The following is a 19,968-nucleotide window of genomic DNA, read 5'->3' on the forward strand; positions in this document are numbered from 1 at the left end:
AAGGCTATGATGACGCCCTTTCCATTTATGGTGCCTTGGAACTCGTGTCCTCCCATTCAGGGCACGCTACTGCCGGCGGGTATTTAAAGCAGCCAGCAGCACGGACAAAGACAAGTTGAAGTTGAGGTGAGACAGAAGAGAAGATCGAGAAGTCCAAGAGCACCCAAAGCCAACAGATACACACAGACCGAAGAACAAGGAGCCCCAGGCTCTAGGATAGACAAACATTCTTGTAACCAGCAACATCCTTGAGGGACATTCTCAGGGCATTTATAGCATCCATACAGGAGTAGGGTGTTACGCCTCCATGCGGCCCGAACCTGTCTAAACCCCCAGTGCATTTACTTCATTCCGCACTAGATCATTTGACCCCGCCAACCATCGCATTCATATCCATTTATTTCTCTGCCAAACATATTCAGAATCATCCCCCCGGTCGAATCTCTAAAAAGGGGTCCCTCAGGATCCCTGCGATAGGATTTAACCCTTCGACAGCTGGCGCGCCAGGTAGGGGGGAAGCATCCGTAAATTTGTTTGTTTGTTTTCTCCTGCAGAAAAAATAGCCGGCGGTCATCGTCTCTAGTGCTATGGCTCCAGCTCCAGTGAGGAAATGGAGCCCCTCGCTCAGGAGGCCCCAGTCGCTACTGCGCCCCAACAGCAGCCACGATCTGCACGCACGGTGTTCCCCTCTCAGGGGGACCATGGCGCTGGGCCCAGCAGGGCCGCCGCTGCCGTCACCGGTGCACCATCCAACCCCCAGCAGGTGGTCAAAACTCCTGCCGCCAGGTCCACGTCTGGACAGCGCCGGGCGCCGCTGCAGCGTAGGCTCGCCTTCGGCAAGGCCATTCCTGGGAGCGCGCTGCTTGCGGCGCAAGCTCTCCTCAGGCACCCGCCAGTCCAGGCGGTGGGGGAAACCCCGAAAGGCCGCTGGCTCCAGGAAGTAGCCGCCTTAGTCGGCACGGCCCACCGCCAGGTGCTGGCCAAAAGTTCCCGCGCTACCGCACACCGCGGTGCAGCTAAGACCGGCCCATCATCAGGTGGCGGTCGCACTGGTCGGGGGGCCTTCAAGAGGAGCGCTGCCCCCCTAGCCACTACCGGAGCCCAGGACCTCCGCTTGCACCTCAACAAGCGGAGGGGCATCGAAGACGCACATGTCACCTTCGAGCGCCAGCGGGAGACCCGGCAGGAGGCTGAAGCCGAGGACCAGACCTCCTCTTTGCCGACCCATGATCGTTGGGGCTCACCGGCGTTCATCGACTAAGGGCGCTGCCCACGTCGCAGGGTACGGCACAGGTTGCCGAGCGTTCACCAGCGAGCTCCGCCGGGTCAAATGGCCCACCAAGTTTCGCCCCGAACTACCGGAGAAGTATGGCGGGTCCATCGACCCCGTCGAGTTCCTCCAGATATACACCACCGTTGTCCAAGCGGTTGGCGGCAGTGAGAAGGTGATGGCCAACTACTTTCGTGTCGCCTTGAGGGGATCTGCCCGCTCTTGGCTTATGAACTTACTCCCAGGATCTATAAGCTCCTGGGATGATCTTTGCCACCAGTTTGTAGCTAACTTTCAGGGCATATTTACGCGCCCTGGCCTGGAGTGCGACCTCCACGGCGTCAAGCAGCAGGAGGGGGAGACGATGCGGTGCTTTATTCAGCGCTTCAGCCAGGTCCGCAACACCATCCCGCGGATAACCCCTCACGCTATCATTGTCGCGTTCCGGCAGGGCGTCCGCGATGAGCGGATGCTCGAGAAGCTAGGCACACACGAGGTCGAAACCACCGCAGAGCTTTTCACGCTGGCCGACAAGTGCGCCAAGGTGGTGAAAGCTCGGGCATGGCATGTTCCGCGCCCTGAGCATCCCACCGCCGATTAGCCAGGTCCTTCCCGCTCCGACAGGCGGGAAAAGAAAAAGAGAAGGAGGCGTGAGGTTGTCCCCGTCGAGCCAGCCCAGGGCCCCGCCCGTGGGCTGGCCTAGGAACCCGACCGCGGGCAAGAACGCCGGGCGGCCGCCGACAGACAGCCAGCACCCGCGAGGGCTCCGGCTCGAGCCCCTCCTAGGGCTCCGGCTCCCGCTCCGGCAAGGGCCCCCGCTCTCGCGGGGCCTGAGCCAGGGAAGTGGTGCTCAATCCACCAGACCAGGTGGCATGACCTCACGGAGTGCCGCACGGTCAAGGGCCTCATCGAGCAGCGCCAGAGGGACCGCGAGGAGCCCCGCAGGGGCGGCGATGACGGAGCCACCCCCAACAACCCAGAGCTTGGCTTCTAGGAACCCGAGCACACGGTCGCCTTCATCGATGGAGGCGTGTACACACCCTCCTCCCGCCGCAGTGTCAAGACCATGCGGCGTGAGGTGTGCTCGGTGACCCCGAGCGAAGAGGCCGCAAGGCCCTTGAAGTGGTCGGATGCCCCGATCACATTCATCTTGGCCGTCCACCCCGCCAGTACTGCAGGCGTGGGGCGACTACCCCTGGTAGTGTCCCCCACCATCTGCAATGTGAAGGTCAGCAGAGTGCTGATCGACGGGGGCACAGGCCTTAACCTCCTCTCTAATGAGGCTTTCGAGAAGCTACAGGTGCCCTCCAGGCGCCTAAAGCCGTCGCTCCCCTTTTACGGGGTGACACTCGGGCACTCCCTGCCCCTCGGGCAGGTCGAGTTGCCTGTGACATTCGGGAGCCGGGACAACTTCCGGACGGAGAACGTCATCTTTGACGTTGTGGAGCTCCCCCTCCCCTACAACGCCATCCTCGGGAGCCCAACGCTCGCTCGGTTCATGGTGGTCACGCACTATGCGTACCTCACGGTTAAGATGTCAGGCCCAGCGGGCCCCATCTCCGTGTCCGCCGAGACCAGCAGCGCCGTCTCCTACGCCGAGCAGTTATACTCGGTCTTGGTCTCAGCTCAGGCCGAGGTCGAAGGTCGTCCAGGGGGCCCGGGACCCTCTTCATCCAAACCCCGACTCGCTGCTGACGCCTCCGTTCCTACGAAGGAGGTCGTGGTGGGTGAAGACGCCTCCCAGGTCGTCTGAATCGGCGGTGACCTGGGCGGCAAATAGGAAAGCGCGCTCGTCGCCTTCCTCCGGGCTAACATCGATGTGTTTGCATGGAAGCTGTCCGATATGCCCGGGATCCCTAGGGAGTGATCGAGCACAACCTGGCTGTGTGCCCGGACGCACGCCCGGTGAAGCAGAAAATTCGGCGGCAGGCACCCGAGCACCAGGAGTTCATCCGGGAGCAAGTCAGTAAGCTCCTTAACACCGGATTCATCCGAGAAGTCCTCCACCCCGAGTGGCTGGCGAACCTAGTCATCGTCTCGAAGGCCAACGGCAAGCTTTGCATGTGTGTGGACTAAACCGATCTAAACAAGGCTTGCCCAAAAGATCCTTTTCCTCTATCCCGCATAGATCAGATTGTAGATGCAACTACGGGATGTGATCTTTTGTGTTTTTTAGATGCAAACTCTGGTTATCACCAGATTCGCATGGCCATAGAGGATGAAGAAAAAACTGCTTTTACCACTCCGGTGGGGACTTATTGTTACGTATCGATACCTTTTGGTTTGCGCAACGCTGGGTCTTCTTTCCAGCGCGCTATCCGCATCACCCTTGACTCGCAGGTTGGCCACAATGTCGAGGCCTACATCGACGATCTCGTGGTCAAATCCCGAGACCGCGCCACCCTGCTTGAAGATCTTGCCGAGACTTTCAACAGTCTCTGCACTACCCGCCTGAAGCTCAACCCCGAGAAGTGCGTCTTCGGGGTGCCTGCGGGCAAGCTCCTTGGTTTCTTGGTCTCCAGCCGAGGGATCGAGGCCAACCCAGAGAAGATCCGGGCCATCGAGCAGATGCGACCCCCGGCTCGACTCAAGGAGGTTCAACATCTCGCCGGCTGCCCTCGGCTAGCCGCTCCCTCTCCTCAAAGAGGGAGGTGCGGCCCACCTCAAGAAGTGTCCTCTCCCCCGCCACGGCCACCTCCAGCCGCCTGATCACCTCCCGGGCGCTTCCTAGCACGTCCGGAAGGGGTTCTGCAGGCTGGCTGGGCGACGGCCGGGCGCTGGGTCGCTTGCGAGCCCTCTCTGAGGGGCTCGGGGTCCCCGAACACCGCCACGCAGGCACCGCCATCGACGAGGCCATCCGCCCCGCGCCCGATATGCTCGGGGCGGGCTCCGGTTGCTCGAGCGTGGCCTCTCCCATCGGCTCGGGGTAGGGCGGCGCCTGTGGCTCTGTTTCGGTCGGCGCGCTCAGCGGCTCTGGCTCCACCGGCGCGCTTGGCTCAGGCGTGCTCGGCTCGGGGGCTGGAGCTAGCCTCGGCGCCTCCGGCCGTCCTTGGTCTCCGGCGGCGTCCGTAGGCAGCCTAAAAAAGAAAATAAGGTCAGTCTCCTGACTCACTCCGGGCAAGGCATGCTCAGGAAAAAGGGGGAAAACTTACGTAGTTTTAGGTCTTCGGTATTGCCACCTTGATTCTGGGATCCTGTATTCCGGGCTCGACGGCGTTGGCCCAGAATCCTCCCTCCTCCTCTTCCGCGGGGGGCTCTGCGGGGCCGCCGCGCGGTCTCCGGGTTCCAAACCAAGCCCAAGCAGATCAAGGTCTGGTTTCAGACCCGCAGATGCCGCCTCCATCGCCGGCCCTGCGCCAGACGGATGGCCGCCTCGGCGCCCTCCTTCGCACCGCCCACCGGCGGCCACTGCTGCGTAGGAACGAAAGTCCGGGGGCGCTTCCCTTTGTCCCCCGGCGCTCTCGCCGCCCCACTGCTGGCGGCGCCTCCTCCTCCGGCCTGGCGGCTACTGCCTGCAACAGCCACACGGCTGGCTTGCAACCCGCCACCCGCGGCGCCTGGGCCACCGGTTTGCATCGGGCCACCTGCGGCCTCCTCGCCGCTCGTCTGCGGCCTGCTTCTGGCGGTGTCCCCACCGGGGGCACTCGGAGCGCGGTCGGTCGCCTCATCCACCCTAGGAATCTGGATAGTCCCGGGGTTTCGGCGCCCTGGCCAGTCGACCAGCCCTGGGCGTCGAACTCCGGCAGCGTCGCTTGCAGCGCCACCCGGTTTGGGTCGGCACAGAGCGCCAGCTCCTTCCAGGGGAGCTCCGCCCGGTCTAGGTCATCCACCCCGGTCACCACCCGGAGCAGGCCCCTCAAAGCCGCCCTGTCCAGGTCCCACTCCGTGCCGATCTAGGTCCTGGTGATGTCCTGGGGGCCCGTGTACACCCAGTAGGGCCGGGCCCGCTCCCGCAGAGGCGCCAGGCGGCGGCGTAGATAGTCCGCAGCCACCATCACCGAAGTGAGCCCGGCCTGGCACAGGAAGTCGATGCGCTCCAGGACCGGCTCCATCTGCTCGTCCGCCTGCAGCGGCGCCTCCCAGGTTGGCTTCTAGGACTCCGCCGCCCTCTCCGGCAATGCCAGGAGGTCGTGGGGGCTAACGTCGACGTGGAACCAGTCGCGCCGCTAGTCGTCCCATTTGCTCCGCAACACCTGGGGAATGTACTGCTCCCCCAGGCCGTCCCGCAGCCGGAAATTGCAGCAACCGACGACGTCAGCGGTGGAGAAGCCCCTCTTCTTCTCGGCCGGCCACAGCACGAAGAAGTGTCAGAAGAGCAACACCGATGGCGGCACCCCCACGAACATCTCGCAGAGGTGGGTGAAGACCGCCAAGATGAAGACGGAGTTCGGGCTGAGATGCACCAGCTGGATCCCAAACGTGTCGAGGATCTGGGGGAAGAAGGTCGAGAACGGCGGCACCAGCCCGGCCGCCACGAAGGAAGTGAAGAGGACGATGCGCTCTGGCCGATCCGACATCGGCGGGAAGCTCGCCGACGTCATCACCGAGGCCTCCCGCTGGCCTTCGGGCACCATCAACTTTCGCACTTTGTCCGCCGCCTCCTCGTTCGCGAGCCGGGACTCCGGCAGCACGCTGTCGGGTGTCTTGTCACGTCGGCTTCCTCCCGCTCTCGTCATCTTGTCAGGGTGGGGAATGATTTGGAATGATGGGGGAAAAGTGGTGCTCTGATCGCCTAAGAGAGGATGAGGGCTCAGGAACGCAAGGAAGAAGAAGCCTTGTTCGCAAAGATGGCGTAAAGAGGGGGGCGGTTCGCTCCCCTCCTCCTTTTATACCCCAGGGAAATTCAAACGTCGCCTGCTGTGACGCGCTCGGCGAGACAGTTTCCTCAGCCAGTGCAACCGACAGGCGAATCTCCCTGGGGCCGCGCGGTTGCCACGCGAGCCGTCTGCCTCGTTATCACGCGTCTCGGGAGTCGGCTAGACGCGCGTCCGTTCGGCTCCCCATTGGGCCGTACCAGGAGCCCGGACCGGAAAGGCCAGCACCTAAGAGCGCGCCGCGTGGCGTCGGTGCTACTTGACTGGCTAATGGAGCAATGGAAGCAAGAGTTGGTGTCCCTGACCATGAGCTAGGTGGTATATATGGTTGGACCTTGTAACTGGCTGCACGTTCTGGTCCCTTTGCTTTAGCCAACCAATCACATTTTTATATATTTTTTGAAGGACTCTTAAAAAACTCTTAACCAAGGAACAAGGTCTATGTCCAATTCGAATCCATCCCTCTACAAGAAAGAAACACAACTGAGCGCAACACAAGGTCCAGCAAAAACAACATGAAAGTGCGCTCACAGAAAACAACAAAAGTACTCCGACCAGTATTGATGAATAGTACATTGACCAGATGAACAGTATTCTGACCAATACACCGACCTACAGGAAGGTACGAAAAAGATCTGGTTGTAAAATAAATATTGTTCACGGATGTTCTATATAGGAACCGGAAGTTATGAACTGGTTGCAATACTGAAAAACTGCAGCTCAGAACACAAGATCCAAACTAGAAATCCATCTAAACATGGTCCAAATCCAATAAAATTTTAGCCACTGCTTCTCACGAATAATGTGAGTCTTTATCCAAAAGATCTTCTCAAAGAGATCAAGATTTCAACCTCTATTTTGTGGATTTGACCAAAACAAGTGGAGACAAAAATGTTTAGAAAAAGGACATCAAGTTGCTCATGTGAGGGAGATTATATTGGATCACCCTAGATGTTCTCACACAAGGCCTAGCAACCTTTTGACCCAACAAAATCACTTGAAATCACAGTCACAAGCGAGGAATGAAAAATCAACTAATACTTCAAGAACAAGAGATAAACAGGAGGGAGATCAAAAGCATCACAAGTTTGCTAAGCAATTGATGAATAGAAATATGAACTTAGCAAGATTCATAGATTCATGGCTTGTCAGCCGCCCTTCAACCTCCCACTCTTGATAAGATAAAGTTTAGAGGTGTGAACTCTAACTGCTCTCTCTTGAAATCCTAAGCAAGCCTAAGAAAATATCCAAAAGAAGACTAGTCTGGGACAGGTGTTGACGTGCTTTAGTTGTTCCCTGGTTTTTCTCTCAGAGCCATCTTTGCACTAGCCCTCTCCCACATATATATATATATATATATATATATATATAGGCAAATAGACAATTTCCAAAATGCCCCTATAGCCTAATACATAGATATTATCCCCAAAGGGCAAAATGGTCCTACTATTTTGTTGTCCATCGGACGGACCTGGCGCCTTCACCACTCTGCTTCATCTCCAAGCAAGCTACGTGATGGTGCCATGCATCCTCCGACTCCGCCCCCAGTTTTGAGGAAAAACCAGCAAAACTATCTTGCATGCTTCTCCAAGCATGACTCCTCAATGTCGACGCGTGTCCGATCTCGTCCATGACCTTTGACGCCTTCAAGCCTTCGCGCTCCCGCCACCGGGCCACCTCTTGACTTGCCATCTCCTTTCTGCCTTGACTTGGTCGAAGCCATCTTCATCACCTTCTCTTCCCACCATGTTTTCTTGCGCCCTCCATGTGAGCAATGCGGATCGACCATGGCTCCACCCGGCCTAACACGATCCATCGGCACCAAGCCTCCACTTGACCTTCACCGCCTTGCCGTTGACCGCCATGTCACATCCATACACCTACACATTATGAGCCAAGAAACTTGTCTCTTTGCCATCCTCTGTTTTCACCCCCGGTTAGTCATAAACATAATCAAACACGATTGAAGGCTCGAAATCAACAATTACATCAATCACTCATCATCAAAAAACACAAATCTCCCTTATGTTCTCAATCTCCCCCTTGATGAGTGCATTGACAACACTAAAACACAAAGATATTGATTTGATAATTAAAAAAGAAAAGAAATTTATCTAAGTCACCAAGAGCCAAGAAAAGCAAACACAAGGTCACTTAAATGAGAAAAAACAAGAAATGCCAGAGAAAAGCAAAGAAGAACTTCTCGGTTCCCAAAGAATTGGGCAACACTCAACACAACTGAGAATTCATATGGCCCTAAAGAATTGGGTAAAAGCTCGACGTGGCCATAGAAGTTCAAAACTCACAAAAAGCATCGGTTTCCAAGATAGTTCATATATAACTGCACCGTGCAAAATGAGTACAAGCTCCCCCTCAATTTTGAGGAGCACATTGGCTCAATTGAATGCACACTCCCCCATACTTGTGCATCTTCTCACTGTTTTCCCCTTTTTTTACCATCTCTCCCTTACTATGCAATCTCTCCCCTCCCCCCCCCCCCCCCCTTTCTTCACTCTCCTCTTGTTTTTGTAAACTCTCCCCCTTTTTGGCAATGCAAACATCAAGCTTACAAGTAAGCATGCCATGAAATGGGGGGCATATGAGGTGCAAGCCTACAAAACTTCACATATAGATTACAAAGCACTTGAAAGGACTGGACGTGTCAAAGCACTACAAGGAGTAAAATGATATAGCTCAAAGGCGCGCAAAGTCTCAAAGTGATACTATGTTACAAGCACCGGGAGCAAAATCAGTTTTGATCATGTCTTTCAAATTTCAAAAGATGTCACCACAGAAGCATCCACTGTTACATAATCAGTACAAGGATTAAGTAAAAACTAGTGCTATGTGAAGCTCAAACTAGTCAACCAAGTTCTACCCGATGGGCTTTGTAAACACCCACATACCGATCCAGGCCTTAGTTTGATAAGGTGAAACAAAACATACTTAACACATTTTAACTAGTACAGATTGCCTTTTTTTAATTCTTCGATCAAATACTTTCGCCCATCTATATATCCCAGTCGAGCACATACCTGCAAGCACTGCTTGGAGGAGCTGCTCTACCACCCAGCGACTACTCGCAAACCACCTATGACCACACACTGGATATCAACGACCACATACAGGTCACACACGACCACGTATAGGACATCCACGACCACTGTCAAAGAACACTAGCGACTACAGACGAGTACATGCAACCATTGACATGAACACACTGTGCTTAGCACTAGTGACCATAGACGAGTACACGGTGGACACAGGGATTCATTTAGATTGACTTAACATGTGATTCAAAATATGCAAAATTTCACAAGACCAAAGCAAGTTGTGCCTTTGCGACAGAAAAGAGCATAAACTCTCCCAAGGGTTAATCATGGGCTAAACATTTACAAAGACAAAGAACATAGTGCAATGTTCCCCAATCCGTTGAGCTGAATAAGGAGGGCTAGCACAAGCTTTTCACAGAAGTAGCCATAATTCAAGCATTGGTCCAGCTAAAGCAAACACTCAAGGGTAACAAGTGAGTAAGTTCAATATTCACATTTCAAATTCATCCTTGGAACAGACAAGCTTGCTCAACAGATTTTATAGTATATCTCAAAAAGAGCCAAAGCTTGCACAAATTGGTATACATCCACTACACTTAGCACAAATTCATAACTAATACCAGCAAGTGCTATGAACATATAAGAGAAGCTCGCTAAAATGCATTTTGCACATGATGATCATATGATACATGATGAGATGCAATGTATAAACAGAGTATCTCATAAGGTGTACGACACCCAGCAAAATCCGCATCGGGTAACCGCGAAGTGTGAGTGTCGTTGATTCAGAATACCACAAATCATGCTCGGGAGTAAAGCGGAGATACCTCATAATCCGCTTGACTACTTGGCGATGTGAGGTTCTTGGAGAAGCTTGAAAACGAGTGCACAGACACACGATAAATTGTATGTCTGGCCTTGTAGTAGTCAGGTACAAAAGGGAGCCAATCATGCTCCGGTACTCCTTCTGATCCATCGCTTCTCCATTTTCATTTGCATCCAGAGTTTGACCGCGTAGTACATTCATGCAAACCACCAATCATCTATTTTGAGGGGTGTCGGTGCTGAATGTGCCGAGGGGCTTCTCTTTTTGAAGTAGCCTCCCCCTCAACAACAGCTAGAGCTTCTGCTTGATCATGTAGTGGTGCAACAGATGTGGAAGCAATAGTAGTATCAGGACCTTCTATTGATGTAGTGGAAGCAGAAGGCAACTCTTGAGCAGCTGGTAATGGATGGAAACCATCATCATCATCAACTGGACCTGGAAAGTCCTCATCAACAAAGATGCTCTCGCTCAATTCTTGTTCACCTGCAGTCTCAAAAGCAAGGATTGGGCATGGCATAGTTTCAATGAAAGTAACCTCACATGTTTCCATGATTCTGTTAGTTTCTAAATTAAGCACACGATAAGCATGATTATGTAAGGCATAACTAAGAAATATGCCATCAGATGAGCGGGACTCAAACTTATCCAAATTACCTTGCTTGAGAATCAAGCACCTGCATCCAAACACACGAAAGTGATTTACCTTGCGTGCCCTTCCAAATCTCAGTTCATAGGAAGTTTTGTTCAAGATTGAACGCAAGAAAATTTGATTTGAAATATGGCAAGCGGTGTTGATTGTCTCATCCCAATACTTTCTAGGAGTCCTATGCTCATCGAGCATCGTCCTAGCCATCTCAACAAGGGTCCGATCCTTTCTTTGAACCACACTGTTCTATTGAGGCACATAAGGAGAAGAAAATTGATGCTCTAGTCAATGTTTTGCACAAAAAGTCTGAAAATGACCATTTTTGAATTCCTTGCCACTGTCACTGCGAATAGCTCTCATGGATTGTGAGGAAATTCAATCTTCAACTTCAAAATCAAATCTTGAAAATGAGGAAATGCCTCATCTTTTGTTTCAATGAAAAACACCCAAGAGTACCTCAAAAAATCATTAACAATCACAAGAACATACCATTTTCCACCCGCCGAACGTACACGGGATAGACCAATAGTGTCCATATGCAAAAGCTCTCCCAAGTGGTCAGTCATCACCTATTTGACATGTGGGTGAGAAGCAGCAATCATCTTCCCAAGATGACAATGGGCACAAACCAAATCTTTTTCAAACTTAAGCTTGGGCAATCCTTGGATAAGGTCAAGAGCACTTAAATAAGAGAGTAAATTGAAGCTCATGTGACCAAGTCTCCTATGCCACTTCCAAAGCTCAGAGGTGGAGCTGACCATTATGCAATGAGAAGAACCAAAAGACTTTGAAAAATCCATTTTGAACACTCGGCCAGCTGGAGAAATGCCACACACAAGATCACCAAAAGAATCAATAACACGGGAAGCATTTCCCTTAAAGTGCACTTCAAAGCCATCCTCAAGAAGTTGCAAAACTGATAGTAAATTGTACTTCAAGTTGTCGACCAAAACGACCTCCTTGAGTACAAAGGAATCATTTACCTTGATGGCACCAACTGATATTACCTTTCCTCTGTTGTCATTCCCAAAAGTGATGTACTCTCTTTGCATCACTGGGGTAAGGCTAGAGAACCATTTGGGAGTTTCGGTCATGTGGCGCGAACAACTAAAATCCATGATCCGCATGTTCTCCAAACCTCCGTCCTCCTACTAATACGAGGTGAAATTGTGAGCGAATGACTCAACACTAGGGTTAGTGAAATATAAAGGATTCCAATGTCGAGCCACTCGTCCAAAAACAGGATAGCACGAGAATACTTATTCTTTCTCACAGGCGGGGAGCAAGCACTACGATGGGGAAAACGTGGTCCACCAAAGCTTTGAGACTCAAAGCCACGAGCACGTGATCCGTAGCCATATAGAGCACAACCAAGTCCATGCTGGGCAAAACAACCACCTGCAACCATGCGACTAGTTCCACCACAACAAGAGCGAGCAGCTTAATTGTGGCTAACCTAATGAAAAGGCTCATGTACACTATGGGTAGGGTAGTACATATCCCGATTGTTCCTCTCAAGCTCACTTCTCTCATTTCTCTTCCACCTGAAACAAAACTCAACTAGATGACCCTCATGGTGACACTACTCACAATGATATCTAATTCTTCTCTTGGGTTTAGGGTTCACTCTAGGACGCTCTATTGGTTATTTAGGCTTGCCTTTTGCGGGGATTGGTGGAAGGGTTTCAATCCAGTTTCGATACTCGTTGGGCTTGGGTATCCATATCTGTTTCTTGGGAGGAATTTTGGGTGGCTCAATTGGGATAACTTCACATTTGCTTTGGGAGTTGATGGCAGAGGTACTGCACTCTCCAATTTTCTTATATTCATAAGGCACTCTGGTATAGTCACTCCCGACACCAGCCCTATCCTCTCTCTTGAATTGTTCCACAATCATACCCAATTGTGGTTCACTGGTAGACACCCAACTCAACACAGATCTATGCAGCTTGTTCTCATCTTCCAATCTAAGCATTTCAGCTAGAAAAGTATGCAATTAATTTAACAAGGAAGCACATGTATCACAAGCAGAAATAATAGCCTTAGAGCTAGAAGCATTAACTAGTTTCTTCTCAAAATTGTTAAGCTTAGCACAGTTCTCAGAAAGCTCAGATTTCAAGATTGGGCAATTTTTGCAATCTCCTAGCAAAATAGGCCTAGATTTATAAGCTCTTCTAAAGCAAGCAAAGCTTTCTCAAGCTCATCTACCATAGAAGCACGTCTACTTTGCAGATAAGACATTTGAATCATGTACTAGTTTGCAGATCAGACATTTGAATCATGTAAACACCACATGCATCACACTCTATCTCATCTACAACTGCGGGAGAAGATTTTAGCAATTCAAGTTCTATGGTAGCATTTTCAAATTTCTTTTTGTATTCTCTAAGCTCGCACACAGTTAACTTGAGATTGCGATCTTGAGCCACCAAAGAATCTTCTAGTTCATCTAGTTTTATAGAAAGTTCATCGGCAGAAAGTTGTACCTCCGATTCAAGCTTGGCATCGCTGTTGTCGTCAGCCATGAAGCACAAGCCATTGTGGTTGGCGATGATCTTCTTCTTCTTCTTGTCCTCGCCCTCACTTGAGCTTGAGGAGTCATCATCGCTGGAGTTGACGTCAAAGTCACTGAGGGAGGCGAGGAAGGAGCTTTGCTTCCTCGTTCCATTATCGCCTTTTTAGATCACAAAGCCGATAAAGGTGTGGTGATCCTTGACCAGGCTCTGATACCAATTGAAAGACCAGAACGGCAACTAGACAGGGGTAAATAGGAGCCCTTAAAAAATTCTTAACCAAGGAACAAGGCCTATGTCCAATTCGAACCCAACCCTCCATAAGAACGAAACACAACTAAGCGCAACACAAGGTACAACAGAAACAACATGAAAGTGCACTCACCGTTAACAGGAAAAGTACTCCGACCAGTACTGATGAACAGTACACTGACCAGATAAACAGTATTCCGACCAGTACACCGACCTATAGGAAGGTCCAAAAAAGATCTGGTTGCAAAATAAATACTGTTCATAGATGTTCTAAATAGGAACCGAAAGTTACAAACTGGTTGCAGTACTGAAAAACTGTGGCTCAACACAAGATCCAAACTAGAAATCCAACTAAACGTGGTCCAAATCCAACAAAATTTTAGGCACAGCTTCTCACGAACATTGTGAGTCTTGATCCAAAGGATCTCCTCAAAGAGATCAAGATTTCAACTTCTATTTTGTGGATTTGACCAAAAACAAGTGGAGAGGAAAATATTTAGAAAAAGGACTTCAAGTTGCTCGTGTGAGGGAGATTATATGGGATCACCCTAGATGTTCTCACACAAGTACTAGCAACCTTTTTACCCAATAAAATCACTTGAAATCGCTGTCACAAGTGAGGAGTGAAAAATCAACTGAAACTTTAAGAACAAGAGATAAATAGGAGGGAGATCAAAAGCATCACAAGTTTGCTAAGCAACTGATGAATAGAAATATGAACTTAGCAAGATTCATAGATAGATGGCTTGGAAGCTGCCCTTCATCCTCCCACTCTTGATTATATAAAGTTTAGAGATATGAACTCTAACTACTCTCTCTTGAAATCCTAACGAAGCCTAAGAAAATAATCAAAAGAAGATAGGTCCTGGAGAGATGTTGACGTGCTCTGGTTGCCCTCAGGTTTTTCTCTCAGAGCCATCTTTGCACCAGCCCTCTCCCATATATATAGGCAAATGGATAATTCCCAAAATGCCCCTAAAGACTAATACATATATATTATCCCCGAAGGGCAAAATGGTCCAACTATTTTGTTGTCCATTGGACGGATCCAGCACCTTCACCACTCTACTTCATCTCCAAGCAAGCTACGTGATGGTGCCATGCATCCTCCGACTCTGCCCCTGGTTTTGAGGCAAAGCTGGCAAAAGTGCCTTGCATGCTTCTACAAGCATGACTCCTCGATGTCGACGCGTGTTTGACCTCCGCCAAGACCTTTGACACCTTCAAGCCTTCGCGCTCCCGCCATCGGGCCGCCTCTCGACTTGCCATCGTCTTTCCGTATTGACTTGGTCGACGCCATCTTCATCACCTTCTCTTCCCACCATGTTTTCTTGCTTCCTCCATGTGAGTGATGCAGATCGCCCATGGCTCCACCCGGCCTAGCACGGTCCATCAGCACCAAGCCTCCACTTACCCTTCATCGCCTTGCCATCGACCGCCATGTCGCATCCATACACCTACACATCATGAGCCAAGAAACATGTCCCTCTGACATCCTCTGTTTTCACCCCCGGTTAGCTATAAACATAATCAAACATAATTGAAACATGCTATGCAAACCGAAGGCTCTAAATCAACAATTACATCAATCACTCATCATCAACAACATAAATCTCCCTTGTGTTCTCACTTTTAATAATATGCATCACATCCCATTTTGCGAGGGACCAAGTATGTATTTGTTCAAGATAAAACTAAAATAGCTGACGCACTAGTGTTTGTGATGAACCAATGATTTGAATTGTGGCGTCGACATGCTCATTTTATTTGCTTTTTGTGGGGGACAAATTGTTGGGTCAAATGGTGGCACCGCAGAGACATTCTACATGACAGATCGATCGACGGGCTGCAAAAGGACAAGTCGACAATGGCACATGAAAATATTGGCGAATCTGCACGCATGTGCATCGGCACTACCAATTATGCCTGAAATTAAGTAGTCATCCGAAATTTGATTTGCCTTGTTATCTAGCACGACAAGGAAATAAACAGGAGATGACGAACGATCAGTGCTGATTTGGGAACCCAACAATACGTTTCATTCGATCGTGTTAACTGTAGATGATCCATATGATGTGATCATAAATTTTCTGGTCCAAATGGCCATCGATTATATATCAATCTGCATTACATGCGGCGAGATCTTGGTAGATGGCATACACGCACACATATCGTCTGAACAGCTAGCGCAGCACCCCACTAATCCAGTTCAAAATCCACCATGTCAATGGCCGGTGGTGGTCAGCTAGCTACATGTAGTCAACGTGGTAGCGCTCATGCACGTCAGAGGCACGCAAATGATGTCAGTACAGATGACCTTCCACAAAAAATGCACCAAAACTATATACCGTTCTCACTAAAAAAAAATTAACTTCTTAAACATGGACATGGCCACTGCCAAGACACAACTTTAATCATCGATTTCAACTAAAATATATTCATCTGTCCATTTTTATAAGGTGTATTTTGACTTGAAAGCCTCAAACCTTGTATGATTTGACCAACAATGACGTCAAATTATATACATATTTAGTGTACAAAAGTTTTATCAGTAGATTCATATTTCAATGTGATTTTAATCTTGATTTTGTAGCAATTGACAATGTATTATAAGAGAAATTGAAGGTCAAAATCTACTTTTTTATACCAAAATGGGCCTTAAAAATAAGCAAACAGAGTTATTTTTTTAAGCTAATTAAAACTGTGGTAATATAATAGTATTCATAGGGAAATATAATACATGTGAAGGTATTTCAGGTCATGTTTTGAATTGGTTCGCTATAACCTCTTTTTGCCTTTTTGGTCGTCTCCTCAAGATCAAGCCAGCTCTAAAACACACGACCCACATCGTGTCCAATGATGTCCGCAACACCGCAAGGCATTGCTTACACTCAAAACATTCTGGCTATAATGTGGAAGCTCCCCAACCACTCAGAGGTCCTGTGGACAGTCTTCTGAGTTTTTTTTTAAAGTAAATTTTTGACCAAAAACTTCAGAAGTCCTGTCGACAGTCTTCTGAGCTTTATTTTGTCAAGAAAGATACAAATGTAAATACATGTATTTTTCTCAGATGGACCTCCTTGTTAGCTTTGAAAGTAGCGGTCGAACGTCGAAATCGGACTCCGTATGCAAAAGTTATGTCTATTTTATCGAACAGTGCACAGATTGGTGACAAACTTTTTTATACGGAGTCGGATAGAGATAAACTTGATTTGAATATTGTAGATTTCGACGAGATGTACAACTTAGTAGTTGATAACTTTTCTATTTAAAACAATATAAATATCAAAATAATCATCCAAAAATTTTAGCAGAAAAGATAAAAAATAAATTAGTCTATAGATGTGAGATGAGACGGTAAGAAAGCTACCCGGTCTCATCACCGAATACCCTCAACATGCAACGTGATGCAAAAATGCGGAAGCTCCCCCAACCAATGTGAGAGCTCGCGCTAGACTTTTCCAGGCCTCGGCTCTCTTGCACCCCTCGGTGAACTCATATATTTCCCCTACTTCTCTTCCTGCATTGCTGCGAGGCGCCACACGTGAGAATGGTAGCAAGGAGACGCCCCCCACCCCCCGGCTCACACTGTCACACACCTCAGATGTGTCCCCCTGCGTAAAAGATTTCCCCAAATCAGAAGTTCATTGGCCTAAACATCAATCTTTTAAATTTAAATCAAAAGTTTCCGGCCATGAACTGGAAGTTTTCCATCCCAAACCAAAAATTCGAAAGTTCTTGGTTCTGAACCCGAACGAAGTTTTTGGCATGAATCAAATGTTTGGGGCCTTGAATCCAAAGCTTTTAGCAGTTAATCTAAAGTTACTGCTCACGAATTGGGGGGTAGAGAAGATCAAAGATTGGCCTAGCTACTAGGGCTGCAGGCAGAGCTACAAAGTATATGGATTGGAACAGGTGACACATGGGGGGAGGGGGCATAAAGGGACCAGGGTGTTAGATCTCTAGACCGCGATGCTATGAGATTTTGTTAAGAATCCATTTGGAGTAAAAATGAAGCTTCCAAAAGGGAAACATGGTGAATAAATTCTTTCAACTATGCAAAATAAGCAAACTCCAATGGAGAAAAAGTCTATGGGGTTCGCAGCTGCCAGCTGGTCTTCTACCATGCAGAACAAAAGATCCAATATACACCACTGGCACTTAAACACATATAATAAAACTATACACGTCTTCTCGCTAGCAGACGGGGCGCCGCAACACACGCCACCGGAACTATGACTTCGTGTTATCTTGCCGTGCCGACCGCCGAGTTACTCGTTGGTGTCGACCATTTCCACCGCCACAACTTTCGCCGGACCGAACCAGCCAAGCCCTGTCGCGGCCGGAACAAGCACCTTTCTCGCAGCCGCCGGACGAGCTCCGCTGCCGCTGTTCTTGCCCTTGACCTCAAGTGCTGGATCGCAAGTACCAACTGTACCCTTAGCAGAAACGGCAGCGCCGTCCTTCTTGCTGCTGTGATCGACGACCCGATCCTTCTGTACATGTTTAGAATCGCAGGGTACCATATCTCTCGGAGGCAAGAAGCATTCCGTGGACAGACCCACGATGTTGAAGTCGATCTCCTCGATGCTCCACGTCTCCTCCATGCACGTGCACGTCCTCTTACTGCGCGCGTCGGCGTCTGCATCCTCCTCACCGAACCGGGACAGCGAGACGACGGTGCGGCCGGCGTGTGCGATGTTAATGCTGTCGACGGTGCGGTAGTCGCCGATGGACGACTCCATGGAGGTCTCCCAGTATACGCTCTCGGCCGCCTCGCCGTGCACGCGGATGCGCAGAAGATGGCTGTCCTCGAGGAGGACCAGCAGCCCCGTCCTCTGGCTAAAATAGCCCAGGACAGCGTGCCGGACGACCTCGACGTCGGCGCTGCTCCGGGCGTGCAGAGCCGAGGGGTCGGCGTTGACGCGGAGCACGAAGCAGTCGTCGCCGTCTATGCATTTCTCGCCGACCCACGCGGCCCTGGAGAAGAGGTCCGCCGTCGACTTTGGGTCCAGACCCTGCAGCACATGTGATTGACGAGTTAATTACGCTGTAGGAGATAAGGCACATGGATGCACATGGGCGCACGTTCCACTGGCCATGTTGCTCAATGTATGGAACTAAGTACATCGTGCATGCTTAATTGTTAGTTTTGTTTGTCTTGTTTAATATATTTGCGTATTAGGAAGGAAATTATGATTATGATGACGAAGCAATTGCTACCTGAACGCATCGGCGGAGAGGTCTTGGGGGGCCACGGGAGGCGTGAGCTTGCTGCCAGGGCGTCTGACGCCAGGCGACCTTGCCGTCGCTGCCGGCGCTCATCTTGGTGCCGCAGGCCACCACCATCTCCACGCACCACAGCTCTGGCCTCTTCTGCCACACCACAAAACCGCCGGCAACCTCGCCGCCATTGACAACGCCCATTCCGGTCTTGGCCTTCGGCCCCTTGGTTGTCCTCATCCGCACCTTCCCCATCGCGTACATGCTCGTCGCCGCGCTAAGCGCCGGCTCGCCTCCAGCCGCCGCGACGTACTGCTCCACGATGTACTTCGCCTTGGACACCTCCTGCAATTTTAAACAATCTTATTAGTCATATGGCAATCACAAATTAATCAACATGTCAATGGGATCAATTTAATTAGCACTACTTACAAGGGGCTCTTCCTTGATGACTTGTCCGGAAATGGCTTTCCTCGCCTCCACGGGCTGCGGCACTAGTGGCGCGCCGATCACGCCGAGCATGAGCTGCACGTCCGCCCGGGAAGGCGGCGCACCTTCGCGCTTGTGAAGCTGCTCCATATGTGAGCGCACCCACGCCGTGACCGTTCGGCGCCGGCGCCGGCGCCGGCTGCGGCCCCAGGGCTCGTGGTGGAGCTCCGGGACTGGAACCTCGAGCACGGTGTCCAGGGCGTCTTCCCGATCTAGGTTAGGGCACACCTTCCTCATGGTGAACTATACCGATCAATCTTCTTGAGCGGGTGATCGACTACTTGACTGGCTAATTCAGCAATGGAAAAGAGAGCTGGTGTCCACGACGATGAGCTGGGTGATATATATGGTTGCAACCTTGTATGTGGCTGCACGTTCTGATCCCTTTACTTTAGCCAACCAATCACATTTTTATATACTTTTAATAATATGCATCACATCCCATTTTGCGAGGGACCAAGTATGTATGGGTTCAACACTACTACAGAATTGATTTTATATTTCGATTCATCACTATCGGCCGACAGTGATGGAGCATCACTACTGGCTCAAAAGCCACGCGAGAAGAATCAATCATCATAACTTATGAACCGGTAGTAATAAGGGTCATCACTACCAGTCGATGGTTTGAGACGGCAGTGATGCTTAGCTCCATCACCACTATTGGTTTGTGTTACGATTTGCCGATTGCCGGCTCTAGCCATAAATCGGCAGTGATAATTCATCAAATATCACTACCGGCTCGTGTTATAAACCAACAGTGATAATTGGTATCACTGTCGGCTCATAAGAAGAACCGATAGTGATAACATGTGAACAGTGACTGGTCGGGTGAATAGTATCTGGTCGGGTATCACTGTCGGCTTGTGTTACGAGCCGGCA

The 19,968-nt window shown here is 50.2% G+C and overlaps 1 protein-coding gene across 1 annotated transcript; it reads right to left on the reverse strand.

Annotated features, from left to right (window-relative positions):
* Nucleotides 1-17,393: 17,393 nt before the first annotated feature.
* On the reverse strand, nt 17,394-19,437 carry LOC133885245 (uncharacterized). Its single transcript, XM_062324927.1, has 3 exons — nt 19,030-19,437; nt 18,598-18,942; nt 17,394-18,392 (listed from the first exon to the last, which is right to left on the reverse strand). The coding sequence occupies exons 1-3, from the start codon at nt 19,321-19,323 to the stop codon at nt 17,646-17,648; spliced, it is 1,386 nt and encodes a 461-aa protein (XP_062180911.1). The 5' UTR covers nt 19,324-19,437; the 3' UTR covers nt 17,394-17,645.
* Between the last annotated feature and the right edge of the window lie 531 nt (nt 19,438-19,968).

This window comes from Phragmites australis, chromosome 11 (assembly GCF_958298935.1).
Source record: "Phragmites australis chromosome 11, lpPhrAust1.1, whole genome shotgun sequence".
NCBI lineage: Eukaryota > Viridiplantae > Streptophyta > Magnoliopsida > Poales > Poaceae > Phragmites > Phragmites australis.